The following is a 20,047-nucleotide window of genomic DNA, read 5'->3' as shown; positions in this document are numbered from 1 at the left end:
GTGTTTTTCTGTTATCTTCCTGTTTATTTATTATTTGCATTTTCATGTTCTGTTCATTTAATTTCTTTCAAAAGCGTATGTTGGTGGGGATTTTTCTGCTCTTTTTGTGCTTATCCTTTGAATTGGATCTGACTATTTTTTCCAGATTTTTTTCCTTCATTTTGAGATAATTTTAAATGCAATAAACAGCATGTGCTCAGAACTCTGGGCTTGGCGTTGTTTGCTGATTTTTATTTGCTCTTAATAGATTAGTTTTGTATTCTGTTGCTTTATTGTAGTAATGAAAATATTCTGTAGAACTGGAACAGGACAAACCCAGGGGAATTTCTTTTTGACACACTTTTGCAAATCCTGATAATTACCAAACTCCTGATAATTACCTTTTTGACGTTTTCTCTATCTATTTTTTTTATTTTGCTAGTGAGAAAGATGAGTCTTGTCTGTTATTCCGATGTTAAGATGTTTTGTTTTATTGATGATATATATATATATTCTGATGGAATATCATGACACAATTTTATTCTTAGAGGAACACTTAAACCCTGGATCTTATGTTAACGTATAAGAACTTCTAGGTGTTTACAGATTAATTAATTTCTTACTCTAACTCCTTCTCCCCAAGTATTCTGATCTGTAGTTTGGGAAGCCCCGCACCCTTTTAGCAGTAGTGCTTTGATTTGCCCTTTTCAATCCTGTTCTGCTGAGTTCTCAAAGTAGTTTGATTAAGACAGTCTCCTTAAATATTTTAGAGTGAATTTGGGTTGATCTTGCTGTCCTCAGCACATTTCTTCATGTATAGTGATTTTCTTTAGGATTTTTTCCCGTTCTTATCCCTTGTAAATGTGTCCAGATATGTAACAATAACAAACCACAGTTTAAGAAAGCATGGAAAACTTAAGCCTTCTGTGCATTCTTTGCCTTTCTTAACTCCTGATGGAGTTTTATTTAATCATTCTTATATAAAGTATCTTCCATTATTTCCACTTGTTCCTTGTAAACTACAACGCATTATATACCTTTGTCTTTCTGATCTTTATTTACATGCTTTTGCTGTTCCACAGTGTTGTTCCTTCCTTAACAATTTTGTGATTATTCTTTTTGTTAGTATTTAAGGATGAAGTTATTTTTGGTCTATTATCATCCTGTCATTCCAGTGGAACAGTTTGACACTGTGCCTTTCAAATAACAAGGTAAATTGTATAAATCATTAAAATATGCGTGTAGGATGTTGCGCATGAAATGATGGTCCTTGGGGAGTAGTGCTGGTACAATGAAGAAAAATTTGCATTATTCAACAGCAGGCAACATTAAAACCATTTCAGTCATTTAAATAATTTCAGTGTTTGTTTACCTTCATATACAGGAATCAGATTGTAAGTAAAACCTGTTATAAAGTATTTACATACTTATTTGAGGACAGCAGCCACTTTCAGGTTTCTAATCTGTACATACTCAATACTGTTAAAACTTAAATCTGTTAATGTAGAACTCTTAAAGAACTTTTAGAATAGCAAGACCTCCCAGTAGTAAATGTTGTCTGCATTATCGTGCCCTGAATTATTCCTTCACATACTAGTTATGCTTAAGAAAGAGAAAAATGAATTGCAACATATCCTACTCAGTGATGATTAGGATAAGCTTGGGAAAATGGTGTATTTGCCTTGCATATGACCTTTCAGTTGTTTTTCATATTATATGCTCCTACAGAGCTGTTATCGTTGTATCCAAAGGTACATTCTATGATATGGAAAGAAGTAATCGCACAGGAAAGACCAGAATGATTTAAGGGTCCATTTGGCATACGGAAGAATATAGTGGGGATTTAATCCTGGTGAAGAGTCATTAGATGGACAATTCCTGTGTGCACAGATTTAGGAAGTTTGGCCTTAAAAAGCATGTAGGTCAAGTTAGAGAAAAGTAATCGGAAGTTACAGACTTTTTCTATCCTTTCTGCTGCAGCATATTTTATTAGATTTGATTTGAGGACTTGGAAGGGGGAAAAGAATAGTGTTTCGGTTTTCTAACGTATTTTAACTAACATGTTCAGTGAAGTTTTCATAGAATCACATGGGTTTGGGTTGGAAAGGACCTTTAAAGATTATCTAGTCCAACCCCTCTGCTGTGGGCAGGGACATCTTTCACTAGGTTAGTCTTCTTCGGTTTTCCGGTTATTGCAGGATTATGAATTATATCCTGAAAGAACTGATCCCTCTTCTGTTCAGTCATCTTATTTCTGGGCTTGAGTTTTACTTTTTTTTCTCATGATGAAATTGAGGAATAAATCCAAGAAGCGAAAGCTGTTGTGACACCCTGTGGAATTTACCTGTCTATATCAATGTTGGACAGGTTCAAATAGGTATTTCAGTTTCAGAAATTTTATCAGCACAGCATGGTATAATTTGGTGAGGGCTTCAGTGGGATTGCTGGAATTGAGTTTGTTATTTAGAAGCTACCATTATTTTTCCTTATTACTGCGCCTTTTGTCAGAGAAAAACATGAACGTTTTGTTCCTGTATCTCCTGAACTTTTCTTGCCTGTTTTTTCTTCAGTTCATTGATGTCTGTAACAGTTGCAAGCTGCTTGCTGGGAAAGCCAGGCTCCATGTTGTCCCTAGAGGTGGTGGCTGCTGACAGAGTGGCCAGGAACCATTCCTCTGGTGTAGGAGGATGTTGCAAAAATAGGAAGTTTGGACTTTTCTCTTGGAAAACAGTCTGTGGAGATCATTTTAGCCTGTTTGCCATGAGCGAAAGGCTTTTGATGGGAGCAGAGCTGTCTTTGCCAACAGTGCATTTGTTTGGAAGCTGCTATTTTTGGCCTGTTAGTTTCTGAGCCTTCTGTAATAGCAGAAAGAGGAAGCGAACAGTGAAATCCCTTTAATAACATATTTCCTGGTTGAAGTGACTTTATCTGTGAGGCCTAGACAGAGGAGATGTCATTTCCTGGATTACTTCTCTTCAGTCTGAACAGTCTGTTTTACTGTGTAATCTTTTGACCCAGCTTCTTAATTGCAGTGTAATTTTTGTCATGTAAACCATGTTTTTTAAATGAAAATTTGAGCTTTAAGGAAACACCTTTTGACGAAGTGCTAATGTGCAAGACAAGTCTTTCATAAACTACACGTTGATATGAACTCGAAATCCCTTACCTTAAAATTATGTTCAAGAGCTTAAAATCCTGTCTTCAGAAGAGTATGATAATGAAGTTTGTTCATAGGGATAAAAAAAAAAAGACGCTCTTTCTGTTCCTCATGATGCTGATACTAATCACTTCTCTTTGATGCCAGCTGTAGCTGACTGTCCTCAAGAGTTAGGACACTTCCAAACAGTTAAGATAGGTGGTTGTGCTGTTCTGAAATTTCTGTTCATTAATAGCTACTTGTGAAAATTGTTACCAGAAGTCCATGAAAAGGAGGCTGAAAGACCTATTAAAAAATCGGCTGCAAAAATGGTTCTGTTTTTATAGACCACAAAAAGGCTGTGGAATCAGAATGACACAGGAGAAAAAACAGTGACACCTGAAACGATAATATACAGCTCCATTTAAATTGGAAGTTATGGTTGTTCTGGACCTCTAATCAAACTTTCCTAAAATGTCTCTTGGGGATAGTAACTTCATTCTGTTCCCTGACTTTGTGCACAGGGTAGAAGAAAACACTATAAATATTTCGCTTGGTCAACCTCTGAAATATCTTTGTATAAAAAGCATTAAAATATTAGGTGACCTTGCTCCTTCCCCCCCCTCCCCCCCAAATATGAAGAACAAAATATGCCTTATTGATTTGTGTTAGCAGAGACTGCTTTTACACCTCTCTTAAAATGTCTACCCAGCTGTCAGTGATGGTTAAAGTATTGTTTCAGTAGTGATTAAAGATGAATGTAAAATGAGTGACAAAAAAGGTGTTAGGCTGTGAAGAGCAAAATAGATTAAGAAGGTGCTCAGAGATCTAGAAAACTAGTTTTTATGTTTGAGACTGTGCACTAGAAATGAGAAGTGTAATTCATCAGAAAAAATGTGTTCAGGACCAATTGTGAAACTCTTAATTGCATAAAGGAATTCTAAAGAATAGAAAAAACTTTTAGTTTGATGCTGTAAACTGATACTGTAAACTACAGTAATATATTAATGCAGTTATATTGCAAATATGTTAATAAAAGCATACCTTCAAGTCGTATTTGATGTTAAAAGTTAGGCATTATGTGTAGACTACCAGCTAACTGGAACTGAGACTTCACTGTGCTAGGTAAAATATAAAAGTTGGCCCAGCTGTTCTCCATCAGAACATTCAGTATGGTCCTTTTCTACATGTTACAAGGTAAAGATCTGTATTCTATAGAATGAGATATCCTTTTTTTTTTTTACTTTTTGCTAAATAAAGAGTTTGGTATTACAGATTCTGTCACATTATTTTGCAGGAAGTCACCTCAAGGCAGTACTTTGTTGGATTTGTCCAGGTTGTTGTGCAGTTCCCATGCAATTCATGCAGTGACTAATCCATAAGTATTTAACAGCTTTGTTACTTTGATTTGGTTTTATTGTCTCTTTTGTAAAAACGTCATCAAATTTAAGAATAGGTAGTAAGTCATCTGTCCCTCAGAAAGACGAGTATGATAGTCCTTTATCTATAATGGGTCTTGCAGGAACAGTTGCAGTCAAGGCTGAAATAATGCCTATAAATATTGTTCTTAATGTAACTAAGATTGATACTGTGTCTTCTTCACTGGCTTCCCTTTTTGCTCATTAACAGTTTTATGTTTCTTTTTGTAAGGAAATTCTAAACAGCGATGTGTAGGACACAGTTCACGTTACACAGATTCAAGAGTAAAATTCCACGTTTTCTCTGTGTAGCATTGGAAATACTGTATTACATCACAAAATGGTTGAGGTTGGCAAAGTCCTCTTGAGATCTAGTCCAACATCCCTGCTTGATGCAGGGTCAGCTGGAGTAGGTTGCTCAGGGTCACGTCCAGTCTGGTTTTGAGTATTTCCGTTGATGGAGATTCCACAACCTCTCTGGGAAACCTGTTCCAGTGGTTGACCACACTTGCAGGAAAAAAAGCGTTGTGTTCAGATAGAATTTCATGTGGTTTACCTTGTGCCCATTGTCTCTTGTCCTGTCAGTGAGCACTACCTTTTCTTCACTCCATCTCATCAGATACTTACACACGTTGATGAGATCCTCCGCCTGGAGTCTTCTCCAGGCTGAAGTGTCCCAGCTATCCAAGCCTTTCTTCTTACAAGAAATGCTTTAGTACCTTAATCTTCATGGCCCTTTACTGGACTCACTCTAGTAAGTCCCTGTCTTGGTTTGAGGAGCCCAGGAGTGGATACTGTGCTCCAGGTGTGGCTTCACCAGTGCTGAGTAGAGCAGAAGAATCACCTACATTTACCTGTGGACAATGCTTTCCCTAATGCAGCCCAAATGTTGGTCTTTTTACCCTGCGAGGGTGCATTGGTGGGTCATGGTCAGCTTGTTGTCCACCAGGACCCTCAGGTCATTCTTTGCAAAGCTGCTTGCCAGCTTGTCGGGTCCCAGCCTGTACCTGGTGCCTAGAGTTATTCCTCCACAGATGCAGATCTTGGCATTTCTCCTTGTTGAACTTTGTAATATTCTCCTCTGTCCAGTTCTCCAGCCTTTCGAGGTCCATTTGAATGGCAACATGATCCTCTAGTGGATCAACCACTCCCCCTGGTTTTGTATTGCCCGCAGGGTGCAGCAAGTGTAATGAGAGTACGGAAGATGTGAAATAGCCCCGGTGCTTAATGCTGGGGTGTGCTACTAGTGACTGGCCTTCAACTGCACTTTTGTGCCCCTGATCACAATCTTCTGGGCCTGATCTTTCAGCCAGTTTTTAATGCACTTCATTTTTCTAAGCCATATTTTGTCAGCTTGTCTATGACACTTCCTAAGACATTTTCATTTGTTAGGAGGTTAAAATAAATAAGTTAATTACAGTTTCATCTCCTTATTTTGAAAGCGTGCTTAATCGTTAAGGTTTTTTGTGGTGAGTAGTGACACCTCCACAGATGAGATAGTCTTATTCAGGGGTCCTCAAACTTTTTAACCAGGGGGCCGGCACACGGATGAAGTGGCAGGCAGTCATCTGCGGCTGCTTGGTTTCCCCGCCAACCCCCGGCGGGGGGGGTCTGTAAATACTGGGGGCCGGATTGAGGACCCTGGGGGGCCGTATCCAGCCTGAAGGCCGTAGTTTGAGGACCCCTGGTCTTATTTATGCATGTGCATATTTAGGACAGTCTGGCATTCAAAATGTATTTTGTAATCTTGAGCCTTGCCTTTAAGTCTATCCAGGTGATACATTATTAGAATGAGTATAATTTTAGTGATCCCTTCCCAGATACACTAAGAAAAACAATATAAAATCAACAGGTTGTTAGCTATAGCCTCAGTTACGGAGAAGACTGAAAAGCTGTCTAGTTCTGTTGCCTGCCTGTTAATGAAAGTGATGTGGTCTCCTAATTGAATCACTATGATGTCCTGTCAAGGCTCAAAAACCTGAAGAAACAGTCTTAGGATTTTGTTCTTAGAGCAACGAACAAAGTTCAGGAAGAACACTGGAGATGCTGAATATGAATGGACCCTCTTCTTACTTTCTGAAACTAATTTTTGTTTTTATTTGTCCCTGTGTTAACTGGAAAGGGCTTTGTGTTTTGAAGAGTAATTTTTTTAAGTCTTTCTAGGTTGCTGAAAAGTGGAATTGAGTTAAGTCTTCTAACAGGTGTTTCAAATACAATTTTTAGTTTAGATTTTGTTGATCTCATCCCTTGCCATTTTAAGAGGTTTCAGTTGTTTTCTGTGGAGGCATTGAGAATTGGTAGCAGAGCGACATGTAGAGTTCTGGCTTGTCTTCTGTTGAGTCACTTAAAAAAAGTAATCTAGCCTTGTGAGCTTCAATTATGTAGTAAATTGTTGTCTTAAGTTAGGTTATGTCTTTCTTACAAGAAGAAAAATGTGCAGTTTTTTGAATATCCGGAATGAGAAGGTAAAGAGACTGTGGTCAAAGCAATAATGTGGATAATACAAACAAAGTTTTTCAATATGCAGGAAAAATGTAATGGAAATAATAAACCCAGATTGACTGAACTGGGTATCTTAAATCAGTGTTTAATGAGTAAGATTACTTACTGGTTAAGATTAAAACCACTACTACAGTTTAAGTCTCAGTGCCACTAGTCAGTGGTAATGTATCTGTACTCTTCATAGACCAGCTTAGAGCCAGTCAGTGTGTGTTAGCTCCTTTGGTGATGTATAACCATACTTCAGAGATTGTTTGATTTGCCTGCTAGGAATGTAATGCATACTTGAATAATACACAATCAGTCTCAGTGTAGTAGTTTTAATAAAGTTATTAATACTTAGAACTCAATTAACTTTTTTTTTTTTCCCCCCCTCCCCAGGATGGCTTGAATTCTTTGGTCCTTGATCTGGATTATCCAGCGCTGAGGAAGAACAAGAACATCGATAATTTCTTAAATAGATGTAAGTTGCAAGTGGCCCTTAAACAATGATGATGTGATCTCAGTCCTAGGAAGCTAAGTGGCCAGAAATGTGTTGCTGATTTTCATTTTACTAATTTTTATAACTCTGAGCTTCTATATTCAGAAGGCTTTGGAGGACCATGTATTACAGAGAAGTTTCATTTTGGGGAGTCTGAAAATACATTGGAAAATACCAGCTGTAGATCGTATTTTTTCCAACTACAATTGGAAAAATCCTTTAAAGTTATATTTTATCTTAAGTACATGCAGCAACATAACTTGCAAAGCATATCCCAGTTATTATTCGTTAAGAATTAATTACTCAGAATGTCAAAATTGTATATACAGTCTTATTTAACCTAACAAAGAAGCTTTCTGTTGATTTTTAAAACTAAATTATTGTACCTTGAAGTCTGTTGGAGCATTTTTGAACCTTTCTGTAAATGTTTGTGATTCTTCCCAAAGTAATTGTAGACAGAATCTTGGAGTTTACTGAGCATGTAAAAATTGAAGACTGTTGTTACCTCAGAGTAGCTGTATATTGTCTTTTTTAAGTGTTTTCTAGCTATGTATGTAAACAATATGGTTTTTCTTGTAAATAGTGGATTATTTGCTTTAAAGTGAGTAAGTCTTCTTGTAACGGCTATGTTTTGTAGTGAGCTAATTTTGAGATACTTTTTTTAAAAACAAAACCACCACCTTTTCTATTTCATATCTTGAGGTTACTACAGATGTAGTCTTATCAGCAGCTCCTCTTTTGATTCTTTACTGGTAAGAGCTATGTGTGTCTGCCCTCTGTGTTGTTCTGTGACTCCTTTGAATATCCACTCATGCTCCTCAGTTAAATGGTGGCTGGTGTAGTCATTTTGGTGAGGTTTTGTGTTTTATATTCAGTGCTTTTCCATGAGGTTTAGCAGAGCCCTGTAGCTAGACATACAGCTTTATAGTCACCAGTAAAGTCTCTTTTGGAGAAGTCACTGGAAACAATATGAGCAAGAAACAGCAGACTAGGAAGGAGAGGAATGCCTTGGGATTTTTCTCAGTTTGAGTTCAAAGAAATTCAAGCAAATACTTATGAAAGAAAGGATCAGGAACAGCATTTTAATTTTGTTGCCTGCAACTGTGCATTGTGTGTGTGATGTGAGGGGCAAAGCCCTATCTACAGTAAATATGAAAATGATGTAAACTACAGTAACTTTTATGAGCTGTTCAGATTTGTCTTTACATTACAATACTATTTTTGCAGTAGGACAAAATTAGAAACCTTTTTCTAATCAGAAGATCAGTATCTTCTGCCTGTTGAAAGTAGCAACTATAAGAAAACAATTTAACCTTGGCAACAGGTTTTTGTGTTGGGTGGTTTGTTTTTTTTTTTTTCTTTTTTTTTTTTTTTCTGCAGCCCCTGAGCATTCTTGCTGTTTGTCTTCTCTTTTCTGAAGGTTTGGTCCTTCTCCTACTCTAGATTCTTTTCTGTTGTCATAGTAAATATTATCGAGCATCTGATGTGGCCTGCAGGCTACCAGCAGTGGCAGAAACCCAAACAGACTTTCATTCACAATTTTTTTACTGCTTTTTTAAAATTGACCATCAGTTTACAGTTGAAATAGCTTGATACTAGTTAAAGAAAATTCTGAAATGTGTTACAAAAAAATTCACAGTAGATAATTAAGAGTTTTCAGTGGTGCATTTCATCATTACCTGTTGAACTTTAAGAAAAGCATGTAAGAGCTAACTATTTTGGCTTACGTATTGTGATGCTGTACATCTCTCTTAGGAATCACCCATGTAACTTCTGTCCTGTTTCCGTACTGCCTGAGATAGAATGAAAAATAGTGCTGCATATCTTCTGTGATTTACACTATTTTAAAAACAAAAATTTCTGAAATGAGTAAATATTTGAGGCTGGTAATATTTTGGCATTGCAACTGAAAGAATCAGTCCTGGCACACCAATGTGTTTCAGAGGCCTTTCCAACACAGATGTTTGTGTGGTTTGTTACGAACCTGACTGGGGAACTGAGCAGAATTAATGCAAAGAGCTGGGTGGTTGGGTTTTTTTTTTTGTTTTGTTTTGTTTTTTTTTGTTGAAACTAGTCAGGCACAAGAAGAGCAAAGACCCGCTTATGATTTTCATTTCACTTCACTGATACTTGTGCTAGCACATAAGGAGCTGCTCGGGTGCAGGGAAAAAAAAACCAGGAGAACTGAGCTCTTAGTGGCATTACCATTTTATGTAACTTAAAGTTGCTGAACCCATAGCTCGTATCTTTTTGGAAACTGTTCTGAGGGTAGCAAGGATCAGTGGAAAGGAAGAGCATACATGTGCTTGCTGAAGCCTCTTGCTACCTTGGACTTGAAAGAAGAGTTGGGAATCATATTAAGAATTTATGGAACGCTAAGTTGTTGCTCTAAGGTTAGGGAACAGTGAGTTCTTGTCTCTTCTGATTTTTCTCAGCATCTGAAGAGCTGTAGCAAATGCCTAGCTGGGAATTATTGTCAAAAGGTTCTGACAGACTCTGGCGAGCTGTCTGTGCCAGGGACGTGGAGCCTGCATCCTTCCTCAAGGTTTCCTGAGGCAACTGCGGAGAGGTGGTGGGGCCATCTTGTGAGTTTGCAGTCTGTAGTGAGAAGTGAAACAGTTGAGGCGGAGTTGTTGCTTATGATTGTTTTAATCCATATTACACAAATCTTCAAAAATTGTGGAGAACACTGCAATAATCATCACGCTTAGTCAATTTAATCACTTAATTCTTCCACAGTAACACTTTCAGAAGGAAATTTTTTTGTCTACCATATTCCCAGGGGTTTCAATATACCCTACTCCAGACCTGCTGCAGTCATTGCTAATCAGGTTAATGTTTTATTAATAGCTTATTTTAATTTAAAAATGAAGTCATTTGAATCTCAGCTGAAAATCAACTAATGTTTCAGCTCAGCTCATAGTTTCAAGCTGAAACTCAAAATGTTTTAACTTATTTTACAAAGCTACAATTTATTAATTGCCCATACTATAGAAGTTCAGTATATCCTGTTTCTGTGACCATTTTGCAGAAGCAGCCTCTTCACATGTTTAATATGCAAGAAACACTTTCATTGCCTGCTTTTCCTGACTATTCTGATTTCTTACCACTTCCTCTAAGGCACTGAACCAAAGTAGAGCATGTATTTATTATATGAGATACTTAGGTGCCTCTTAATAATACAACTATTCCCTATTAAACTGTTAGGTTTCTGGTTAATTTGTTGCTTTTTTTGGAGTATTCATAGTGCAGGAAAGCATAATGTAATACTCAATTCCTAAAACAATAAGAGGAATCTCATGGTCCTCTGAGAGCAAAAACTAGCTTGCTTATTTTAGAAAAGAAGCTTGAGCTTTCCAGCATGGCTTTAGTGTAACAAATCTTTCTGGTCTCTTCTTTTCCTCTTCTGTCATCTAGGCTATGACAACAGGGTTGAATAAATTCTTCCAAGTCACTTTTTCTGCCATCTGAGACTTGCCAGGTGTTGGATCATGTCTTAGTGGATTGTGCCTTTTTGGTGGTCTCCATGCAGGTATTATGTAGCCTGTTAGCTGCTTTAACTTCTGGGAGCAGAAAGTTAAATAATTAAGCAACAGTTTAAAATATTTAATAATTCATAATCTTATAATCAGAAGTAGAAGGGCATGAAGAATGGATTTTGAGTAAGTCTAAACAGTAGCACAGGAAGTGGTGCCATCAACAGGCCTGGTATAATCCATAAGCCTCAGCTCCCAAAATGGATCAGTGACTTCCTATGCATTACCTAGCATCACTAAAAAATCGGAAACCTCTATTATTAAAATGATTTGCTTATATTGTGGAGGTTGGCAAACTTCTGGAGTGTAATGGTAGTGGTTGTATTTACAGTAGAAGGAACTTTCAGTGCAGGTGTGTTACTTGTGCAGCAGCTTTGCTAATCCCCTGAGTAAACTTCCTGGAAAGTTGCTCTTGCCATTATCCTCTTCAAGCAGACACTGCTTGCTTAGAAGATTTGTCTGTTAAGATTAACTTCTTGCAGAAGTAACAGTTCTGGTTCCTTCCTTTAAATTTTCTTATGTTGCTTGAAGTTGCTGAATCATATGCCAGCCATATGGTTACCAACAGAAATGTGTTATCTGGTATGATATTAATGCCTATCATGACTGTAATTCTCTGTGCTCTATACTTACTGTCAGTGACAGATGAAATGTCAGATGCCAAGAAGAATCTTAGAAGTTTAGTGCATTGTAGAACTTACATTGAGTTAAGGAGCTGATTGCCTCTCTGGTTTCTTTTTGGCTTCCTCAAGGCTACTCCTTCCTAGGTCTTTGCAGTTGCCTTGGCAGTTTGAGCTCTAGTTCCATTCTTAAATGATACTGTTCTGGTAAGAGTAGTGATAGGAGAGGTATCAAATAAGCAACTTTTCCCAAGCTCCCATGAATTAGAGCCACAGTGTTTAAGACAGAATGTCTTAGATATATAAACAAGTTATATGTCAGTGTTATTAACCAGTTTTCCATTTGGGTGCTTGGTAGATGCAGAGCATTTCAGTTCTGCCATCAGGCTTAGTTTCATTAAGTCAGGTATGTCTCCTCTGCAAGTCAGAGGACTGCTGTTTTCTGTTTTCCTATCTTGCGCTCCTTTCATCTATGTAAGACAAAATACTTCATGTCCCCCTTTCTTCCCTCTGGAGGGGGAAACGCTAGCCTGTCCGAAGCTATGCCTTCTAGTTTCTGCTGCTCCTGCAAAGTCTCCAGTTTCTTGTTCCTCAGACACCTTTGACCAGATATTACGTATGCACCCCTAATTACTTCAGCCTTTCTGTTGTGCTTTTTGTTTGGTTTTGGGCGGGTGTGGGATTGCAGCACTTCCTGGCCATACTTCATTTTAACTCCTGGCTAGACTTTTGCCTAGGGCAGCAACTTTTGACTTAATGTACTCCATAGCAGCACTCATTGACTGACTGTGTCTGGTCTGTGGGGATAAAATTGCACTCCTTTGCATTTTTATTCCTCATTTATACACACCCCAGAACTGCCTAATACACTTCCCTTTTAACTTTTAAGAAAATAATCTGGTTGTGAACATTTTTTTTTCCCCTTAAAGAGCAGAAAAGCTTGGTTTTCTGCACCCCACTTTTCTATTCAGGTATTTATTCCATTTTCACAAGCACTTGTAACCTTCAGCCACATTCTTGCTGCCAGCTGTCAGTGACTGATCCAAACACTCTGCCCTTTCAGAAAGTGAAGCTTCATTTGTTTAAAGGTTGTAGTGCCATTTTCAAGCAGTAAATCAAAAACTGTCTTTAAATACTTGCTATCCAGCATTCCTGGTCCTTCCCGTGTTAAAGAAGAAACTTGAGTCGTAGGTGACAACATCTTGCGTTTTAGGACTTTTACTCAAATGTCACAATATTTATATAAGATTCCATTATATTCTGGGGCTGGGAAATCCACTCTAATGTCTTCCTTTAAATCTGACATTTTCCTTCTGCTGGGCTTTGTGCTGTTGCAAATTTATGAGGCTGTAAGATACAATCTGTGGTTTCTGTGCATGCAGATACCACAAATGTACAAACTCATCTGTGCGAAACCTTGTGAAAATTCAGTCCTCTGCTAAAAGGGTAGTGTGGAAAGGTCTCCTGCACCTTGAATTAGTTTGTTATGTGATACATGAACTAAACCGTATGATCCACCATGTTGCAATTACGGCATTGCTTAAGGGTTTCTCTGAGCTTGCCACCTTGCAGCCTGTTTTTTGATTCAGGTTAGTTCCAATGCTTTGATTATTTGTTCCATATCTGTCTAAATGTTATGACAAAACAGAAAATCCATCTGTATAACTGATAGCTCCACAACACCTGCATTGCTAGGTGATGATTATTATTTTTAACTGAGATTATTAAATGTTAATTAAAGGAGTTAGGAGGGGTGACATCATGGCTCTCTACAGCTTCCTGAGGTGGGGAAGTGGAGAGGGAGGTGCTGATCTCTTTTCCCTGAAATCCAGTGAGAGGACATGTGGAATGGTTCAAAACTGCACCAGGGGAGGTTTAGACTGGATATTAAGAAGCATTCTTTACCAAGAGGGTGGTCCAATACTGGAATGGGCTTCCTAGAGAAGCGGTCAATGCTCCAAGCTTGTCAGTGTTTAAGAGGCATTTGGACAATGCCCTTAATAACTTGCTTTAACTTTTGGTCAGCCCTGAATTGGTCAGGCAGTTAACACCAGATAATTGTTGTAGGGCCCTTCCAGCAGAAATAGTCTCTTCTCTCTTCTATTAATCTTTTACTAGAGCAAGTAGGATTTCTCTATCCTCAGCATTTCACAGGGATGATAAAACTGGTAACTCCTCTCAGTTGGTATCTCATTTGCTTACTTCACATATTGTTGGGTTTTTCATTGCTTAACTGCAATGTTTAATGCTTAAACAGTTTCACTGGAGCTATATTAACATTGTTTATAATTTCGGTATTGTATTTCGAACACAGAAGTATTCCTGTGAGTTCCTGACCAATAATGGAGCTATGTAAAACTACACCCTGCTCTTACTTTCAGCATGTATAAATCCCTGCCATCTCATCTCACACGTTTGAAACATCCCAGAAACATCTGAAATCAATGTGATTCCCCTCCCTCATGAGAATTAAAATTTTGTTCAAACACGTAATTGTGCATTCTCTCCGACTTGAAACTTGCTGATACTCCTGTACTGCTGCTTCCTGTGAATTTGCATTTGTCTTCCTCATCTTGTGCCAAAGCTTCTGATCTGCAGTTAAGCTTCCAAGCACAGTCGTCCCTTCCCAAACTGCAAAATTAAGTTCACATCATGAACAAAATAATAAACTTGGTGTGGGTGAAGCACTGTTGCTGTTCTAAGCTTCCTGTCTAAGCTTTTGTGATTCAATATAGAAAACGGCCTCAGAATTATCATGACTTCTTTTCCTGTTCACACTCTGGATTATTTCAGTCTTATTGGTACACTGAATGTAGCAAATTTGTCTGCTTTTGAGGTTTTTTACTTGCCTCTGTCCTTACAACTTTACTAGCAGACTCTTTTTCCCTCATTAACTTTTTTTTTCATTAAATCTCTCCGCTTCCCCTTCACACCTAATCTTTTCCTCAGAAGAATAAATTTTCAGTTGCATTTTTGCGTTCCACAGGTTAGGAAGGACTTCTGGAGATCCACTGGTGCAACTCTGCTCAAAGCTAAACCAGTTTTGGTGTTAATCAGGTTGTTCAGGTCCTTGTGCAGTTAAATTTTGAAAATTTCAAAAGAGGGAGGTTTTGTAGCTGCACTGGAAAGTCTGCTCTATTCCCCAGGTCTAAGGATTATTTTCTTAAAAAGTCGGATTTCTGATGTTTCAACTTGTCTGTTGCCTCTTGTCCTTTCACCTTTCACCTCTTAGAAGTAAAACCGCCTTTCAACTTCTGTTAAGGCCAGCCATTTAGACTTCCCTAAGCTGAACAATTCCTGTTCTTTTGGTTTCTCTATGAGCATCAAGCGGTCCCACTCCCTAAGCATCTTGGTGGCCATCCATTAAGCTAGGGGAAGTTTTGTTGTTTTTCTTGCACAGAGGAGCCCAAGGCTTGACATAGCATTCCAGATGTGGACTCAAAGTGACAAACAAGAGGGGGAAAAAATCACTTCCCTCAGCCTACCGGTTATGTATTAACCAACACAGCCTTGTATGAAGTCAGAGCAAAGGCTTGCTGCTCTTTCCTCTTTGTTCATCTTGTCCACCAGGGCTCTCAGGTCCTTTCTCAAGGTGCCTTCTGGCTGGTGCATGCCATCCTATACTGTTGTGTGGTGTTGTTTCATCCCAGCTACCGGACTTGCATTTGTCTTTGTTGGAACTTTGCGAGGATCCTGTCTGCGCATTGACCCATCCTGTCTGGGTGCCCTCCAGTGTAACTTTGAACCACTGACCATCACTCCATGACTGCAGCAAGTTTTCCACCCACCTTGTAATTTCTTTGTGCAATCCATCTCAGCCTGGTTTGGCTACAAAGATACTTTGAGATGCTGCATTGAAAGTTGTGCTACAGTCGAGGAAAGGAAATGTGTACTGCTCTCCCCTTGTCCACCAAGACAGACATCTCATCATGGAAGGCAATCAGGTTAATCAAACACAGTTTGTCCTTTTTAGATCCATATTGGCTGTTCCCATCCTTTCTTATCCATCAGGTGCTTGGAAGTGGATTCCAGAAGGATTTGCTCTATGGTCATCATGGGCAGTGAGGTTAGGCTGCTGTTTCAGCCTGTAGCTTTCTAGATCCTCCTTGTTGCCTTTCTAGAACACTGACATGACATTTGCCCTTCACCAGTCATCAGGAGCCTCCCTGAGTTGCCATGACCTTTTGTGATGACAGATAACAGCCTTGTAATGGTGTTAACTGGCTCCTCCAGCACACTTGGATGAATCTTGTGTCGTCTCGGAGTGTATGTCAAGTTTGCTTTACTGGTCCTTAACTCTGACTTCCTCTACTGCCATACTTCACCGTCCCACCCACACTGCTATTAGTTTCAGGAAGCTGGGAGACCTGTGAGCAGAGTTCGCCAGTGAAGTGTGAGGCAAAAAAGGCATAGAGTACCTTGATCCTTCTGCATGTCCTTCAGCACTAGATCGATCCCCTACCCCACTGAGAGCAGCAAGCCCACGTTTACTTTATTCTTTCTTTTATTGCCAGTGTATTTATAAAGGCTCTTGTTTTCCTTCATAACACTCGCTAGTTTCAATTCCAGCTGAACTTGGCTTTCCCAGTTTCATCCTTGCATGCTTGGTTGATTCCTGCTGGGTAGCCCATCCCTGCTTCCATGTTACAAACCTTCACATTTTGTGCTTGAGTTGAGGCTGAGGTTGCCCATTCACCCAGACTGGCACTCTGCCATGCCTGCTCAATTTCTAGCAAACTTGAACAGACTGTTTTTGTGCCATGAACATGTCATCTTTGAAGATCAACCCACTCTTCTACCCTCTGCAGCAGCTTCCCACAGGATCCTGCCTGTGAGTTTCCTCAACAAACCATAGTCTGTTCTCCTGAAGTCCAAGTTCTACTATTTTTCTTCCTCAGTTCTCTCAGGGTCTTAATTTCCACCTTCGCATGGTTGCTTCAGCCAAGGCTGCTACAAACTTTGTCATCCCTGGCTACTTCTTTCTTGTTTGTGAGTAACAGATCAGAGTGCCTCCCTGATTGGGCTTGTTGCTCACTTGGGTCAAAAGAAATATTCTTGATGGTCAGGCATCTCCTGGATTGCTTGTGGCCTGCCAGATTGCTTTTCATGAATAGGCAGGAATGGTTAAACTATTTACTAGATGTTAGTTATTATTAACTCACTGCTGACAATGTAATCTTTAATGTCATACTGAATTAACCATACCTCTGATCCTTTTTTCCCTAAATTCAGATCTGAGATCCCCTTTAATGCCTTTCTTGGGATCGAATTCCACAGTCTTTGACCCTAAACAGGAATCTGGTGCAATATATACCTCTACTCCTCTCTGAATATGAGCATCATAGAATTGCGTGCTTTTCCCAGGTCTTGTTCCAGCCAGCCTGTTTTGCCTTTTTGTTCTTCCTCTGAGCGTGTGGGGGGGCAGCGTCAAAGCTTATAACTCTTAAGAAAGATTACCTTGAGTATTATGGATTCCATTCATTGCTCCCATTATTTTTTGTCCTTGTAATAAGAATCAATTTTTAAAATGCATTTAGTCAGGAATGCATGCACTGGCATGCTACATTGACAAAATCAGAGTCTAGGACCTTGTATGTTTTTAGAATTTGTCAGAGGTCAGAATCTCACTGGTTTCCCTTACAGATTCCCACAGCTGCCAACAAGAAAAATGCTGAAAGACAGAGTTTATCTACAGAATATTGCACCAGAGGATACTTGAACAGCGCATTGTACACCTAATTTTAAAAAGTGTAGAACTACACATGCAGTGAACACTAAAAAGTACTTTGAGGTGGTCAGCAGTTACACAGATATATGTCAACTTGAATTAATATTTCATATGGATTGAATGAGTAGATCTGAAGTCATATCCTTGAATGATCTGAAGTTGTACATGAAGGTTACTGAGTTATATCCCGCCCTGTTTTACTGCTGTTGAACCCTCCGGGTGTGTAGGAACAGGTTGCACCTGCAGTGCTTTTGTGTGTACCAGGTACTTTACACTCCTGCATTATCAGTGGAGTGTCTGGATCCTGGCAGCACAGTGGGTGGCAACGAATAATTGTCTGAAAATTCAAGATAGGCATCTCTGGTTCTTTTCATTACCAGAGTCTCTCTGTAAGCTTGTGAATGGTTATTAAAGGTGTGAAATGAGAGTCAGCAAAATCTAATTCGGTTGTTACAGCTAAAGGTAGAGGGTTAATAGTTTCCAAACAGTAATGAAAGGGGACATTAATAGTGACTGCAGATTTCAAGAATTACCAAGGCAGCTCTAAACATTTAAATAAAACCATATTATTTTGACTATAAATGAAAAATGTTAGAGAAGAGTCTTGATTTTGTTAATACATGTATTATCAAAACTTTTGTTTGTTTTAGATGAGAAGATTGTGGAAAAAATCCGAGCTTTACAAATGAAAGCTGAAGACTATGATGTTGTTAAGGTGATTGGAAGAGGGGCTTTTGGAGAAGTGCAGCTGGTAAGAATGCAGTGTTTTAATGATTAGACAGATTTACAGCTTTAGCCAAAACCTTCCCCAGTCTTGCATGCTTTATATCTAAAAATGCATTGTTATAAGGAATAAGTGTTACTTTCATTTTATTGTGAGGTAATTTCTGTGCATAGTAAACAGTGCATCCACGTATAAAACATGATTGATTGGAAGGGAAGGATTTGGGAAACCATTTTTATCCTTTGATCAAAATGAAAAAGGCAGTTCATGGCAATTCTAATTTTTTTTTTTTTCCGCCATAAGTATCACTGTATAACAATACCTGAAACCTTCCTCTCAAAGAGCAAGCAACAAAAAAATTTGTTTTGCTCTTATAATTGTGATGCTTGCATTGTGTTTAACTGATATATGACTCATTTGAGTTTGGTTTCTTTAAAGACACTTAACATTGTCTGCTCAACATATTACCCTATATAATATCTACTGTAAGAATGGGATTACTTTAGAATTTCTCTGCAATATAAATTTAAATTTTAAAGAAAAAAGCAATCAAAATACAAAAAGTAACTTAGTGTGTCATGCATAGCCTGCTTTTCATTTAATTTTGATTTTTCCTAGACTTCCATGTCATACATACTGTGTGATAAATAGCACAAAAATGTGAGCATATGTAAAAGATGGATTGACATGTCAGTTTTGAAATAAGCTGTGGATGTAAGCACCAAACAGAATCTGAGAATACAAACACCAGAGACAAGTTATAATGAGCTGACAGATAACTGCACCAGCAGATGCATGATAATTTTCTGTGTAAGCATTTTTAGAGGGAGAGAGATGTAAAACAACTCAATGGAAAGGGGAGCAACTGATCTGCAGCAATTGAAGCTTATTATCTTGTTGCCACAAAGTAACAAAAATTACCCTGTTGCTTGTGCCTTTTGACATGGAACTGCCATTTTAGCGTTCTGTGCTAATTTTGCACTAGGAAGGTGGGAAAGTCATATTGTCTTGTAAAGCAGTTTTGGAAAATACAAAGATGTTCTGGAGTTTTGTTGAAGAATTTGGCGAAATCTTAGCTTTGAAGTGCTTGTAGGAGGTACACAGTATGTAATAGCAATAAATTCATTATCCATTTATAAATTTTTTTGTATTTTCCATCTTAGTATTGGTGAAATTTGTTGGAACTGGGAAGAAAGCCCTGCAAGTAGCCTAATGCTGTTTGCATGACTCATGAGTAGTTTGCAAGTTTGGATGTTATTCATGTGACAGTTAACAATTTAATCAACAATTTTTATTCATTTAGGTTGTTTTTTAAAGCAACTTCATCCAAGCGTGGCAACATGTGAATGTAGCTTCCTCTTCTCTATTACGTAAAAACGTGGCTCCCTCTTCCTTACATTGAGAAGGGGCTGCTGCAGGGAGCTTTGTAAGAAAGCACTCTACTCTCTGTCATTTCATTGACAGTCACGTCAAATGGTTTGTTTTAAAATCTTCTCTTAAACATTTTTATCATCATATATATCCACTTACAGTAGCTAACAGAGATACTCCTTTTTCATGAACTTGCATGGGAAGTCAGTGAAGAATCAAGTTGTAAAGAGCAGTGCCTTGTGCATTTGGGGGCGGGGGGGCGCAGAAGATGAAAAAGGAGATCCCAATAACAGAAGTCATGTGCATTTTTTGGGTATCACACTGATATATTTGCTGGAAGCATCCAAGAGAACTGTATTTTTAATGTGCTTCAAAAATCAAAATACATTGGTTTTATGTGTATTTCTAAGAACTTAATAGTTTTTCAAAATATTGTTTTCTTTTTAACATTCCATTTCAAAAATAATTTATTAATTTGTCCTGGCTTAGAATGGAGGCTTTTTTCTTAATTCACTGTGTCATGCACAATTTAAATTCTAAACTAGAGATGATTTT

The 20,047-nt window shown here is 38.3% G+C and overlaps 1 protein-coding gene across 3 annotated transcripts in view; it reads left to right on the top strand.

The window, feature by feature from the left end:
* ROCK2 (Rho associated coiled-coil containing protein kinase 2) overlaps nt 1-20,047 on the top strand; it is a 100,337-nt gene that overhangs the window by 35,440 nt on the left and 44,850 nt on the right. For all 3 annotated transcript variants that reach the window (XM_040597810.1, XM_040597809.1, XM_040597811.1), the window contains exons 2-3: nt 7,414-7,495; nt 18,048-18,148. In XM_040597810.1, coding sequence (XP_040453744.1) covers nt 7,414-7,495; nt 18,048-18,148 — 183 coding nt within the window. The remainder of the gene's footprint in view (nt 1-7,413; nt 7,496-18,047; nt 18,149-20,047) is intronic.

Source organism: Falco naumanni, chromosome 6 (assembly GCF_017639655.2).
Source record: "Falco naumanni isolate bFalNau1 chromosome 6, bFalNau1.pat, whole genome shotgun sequence".
Lineage (NCBI taxonomy): Eukaryota > Metazoa > Chordata > Aves > Falconiformes > Falconidae > Falco > Falco naumanni.
This window is presented reverse-complemented; position numbering and strand designations above follow the sequence as displayed.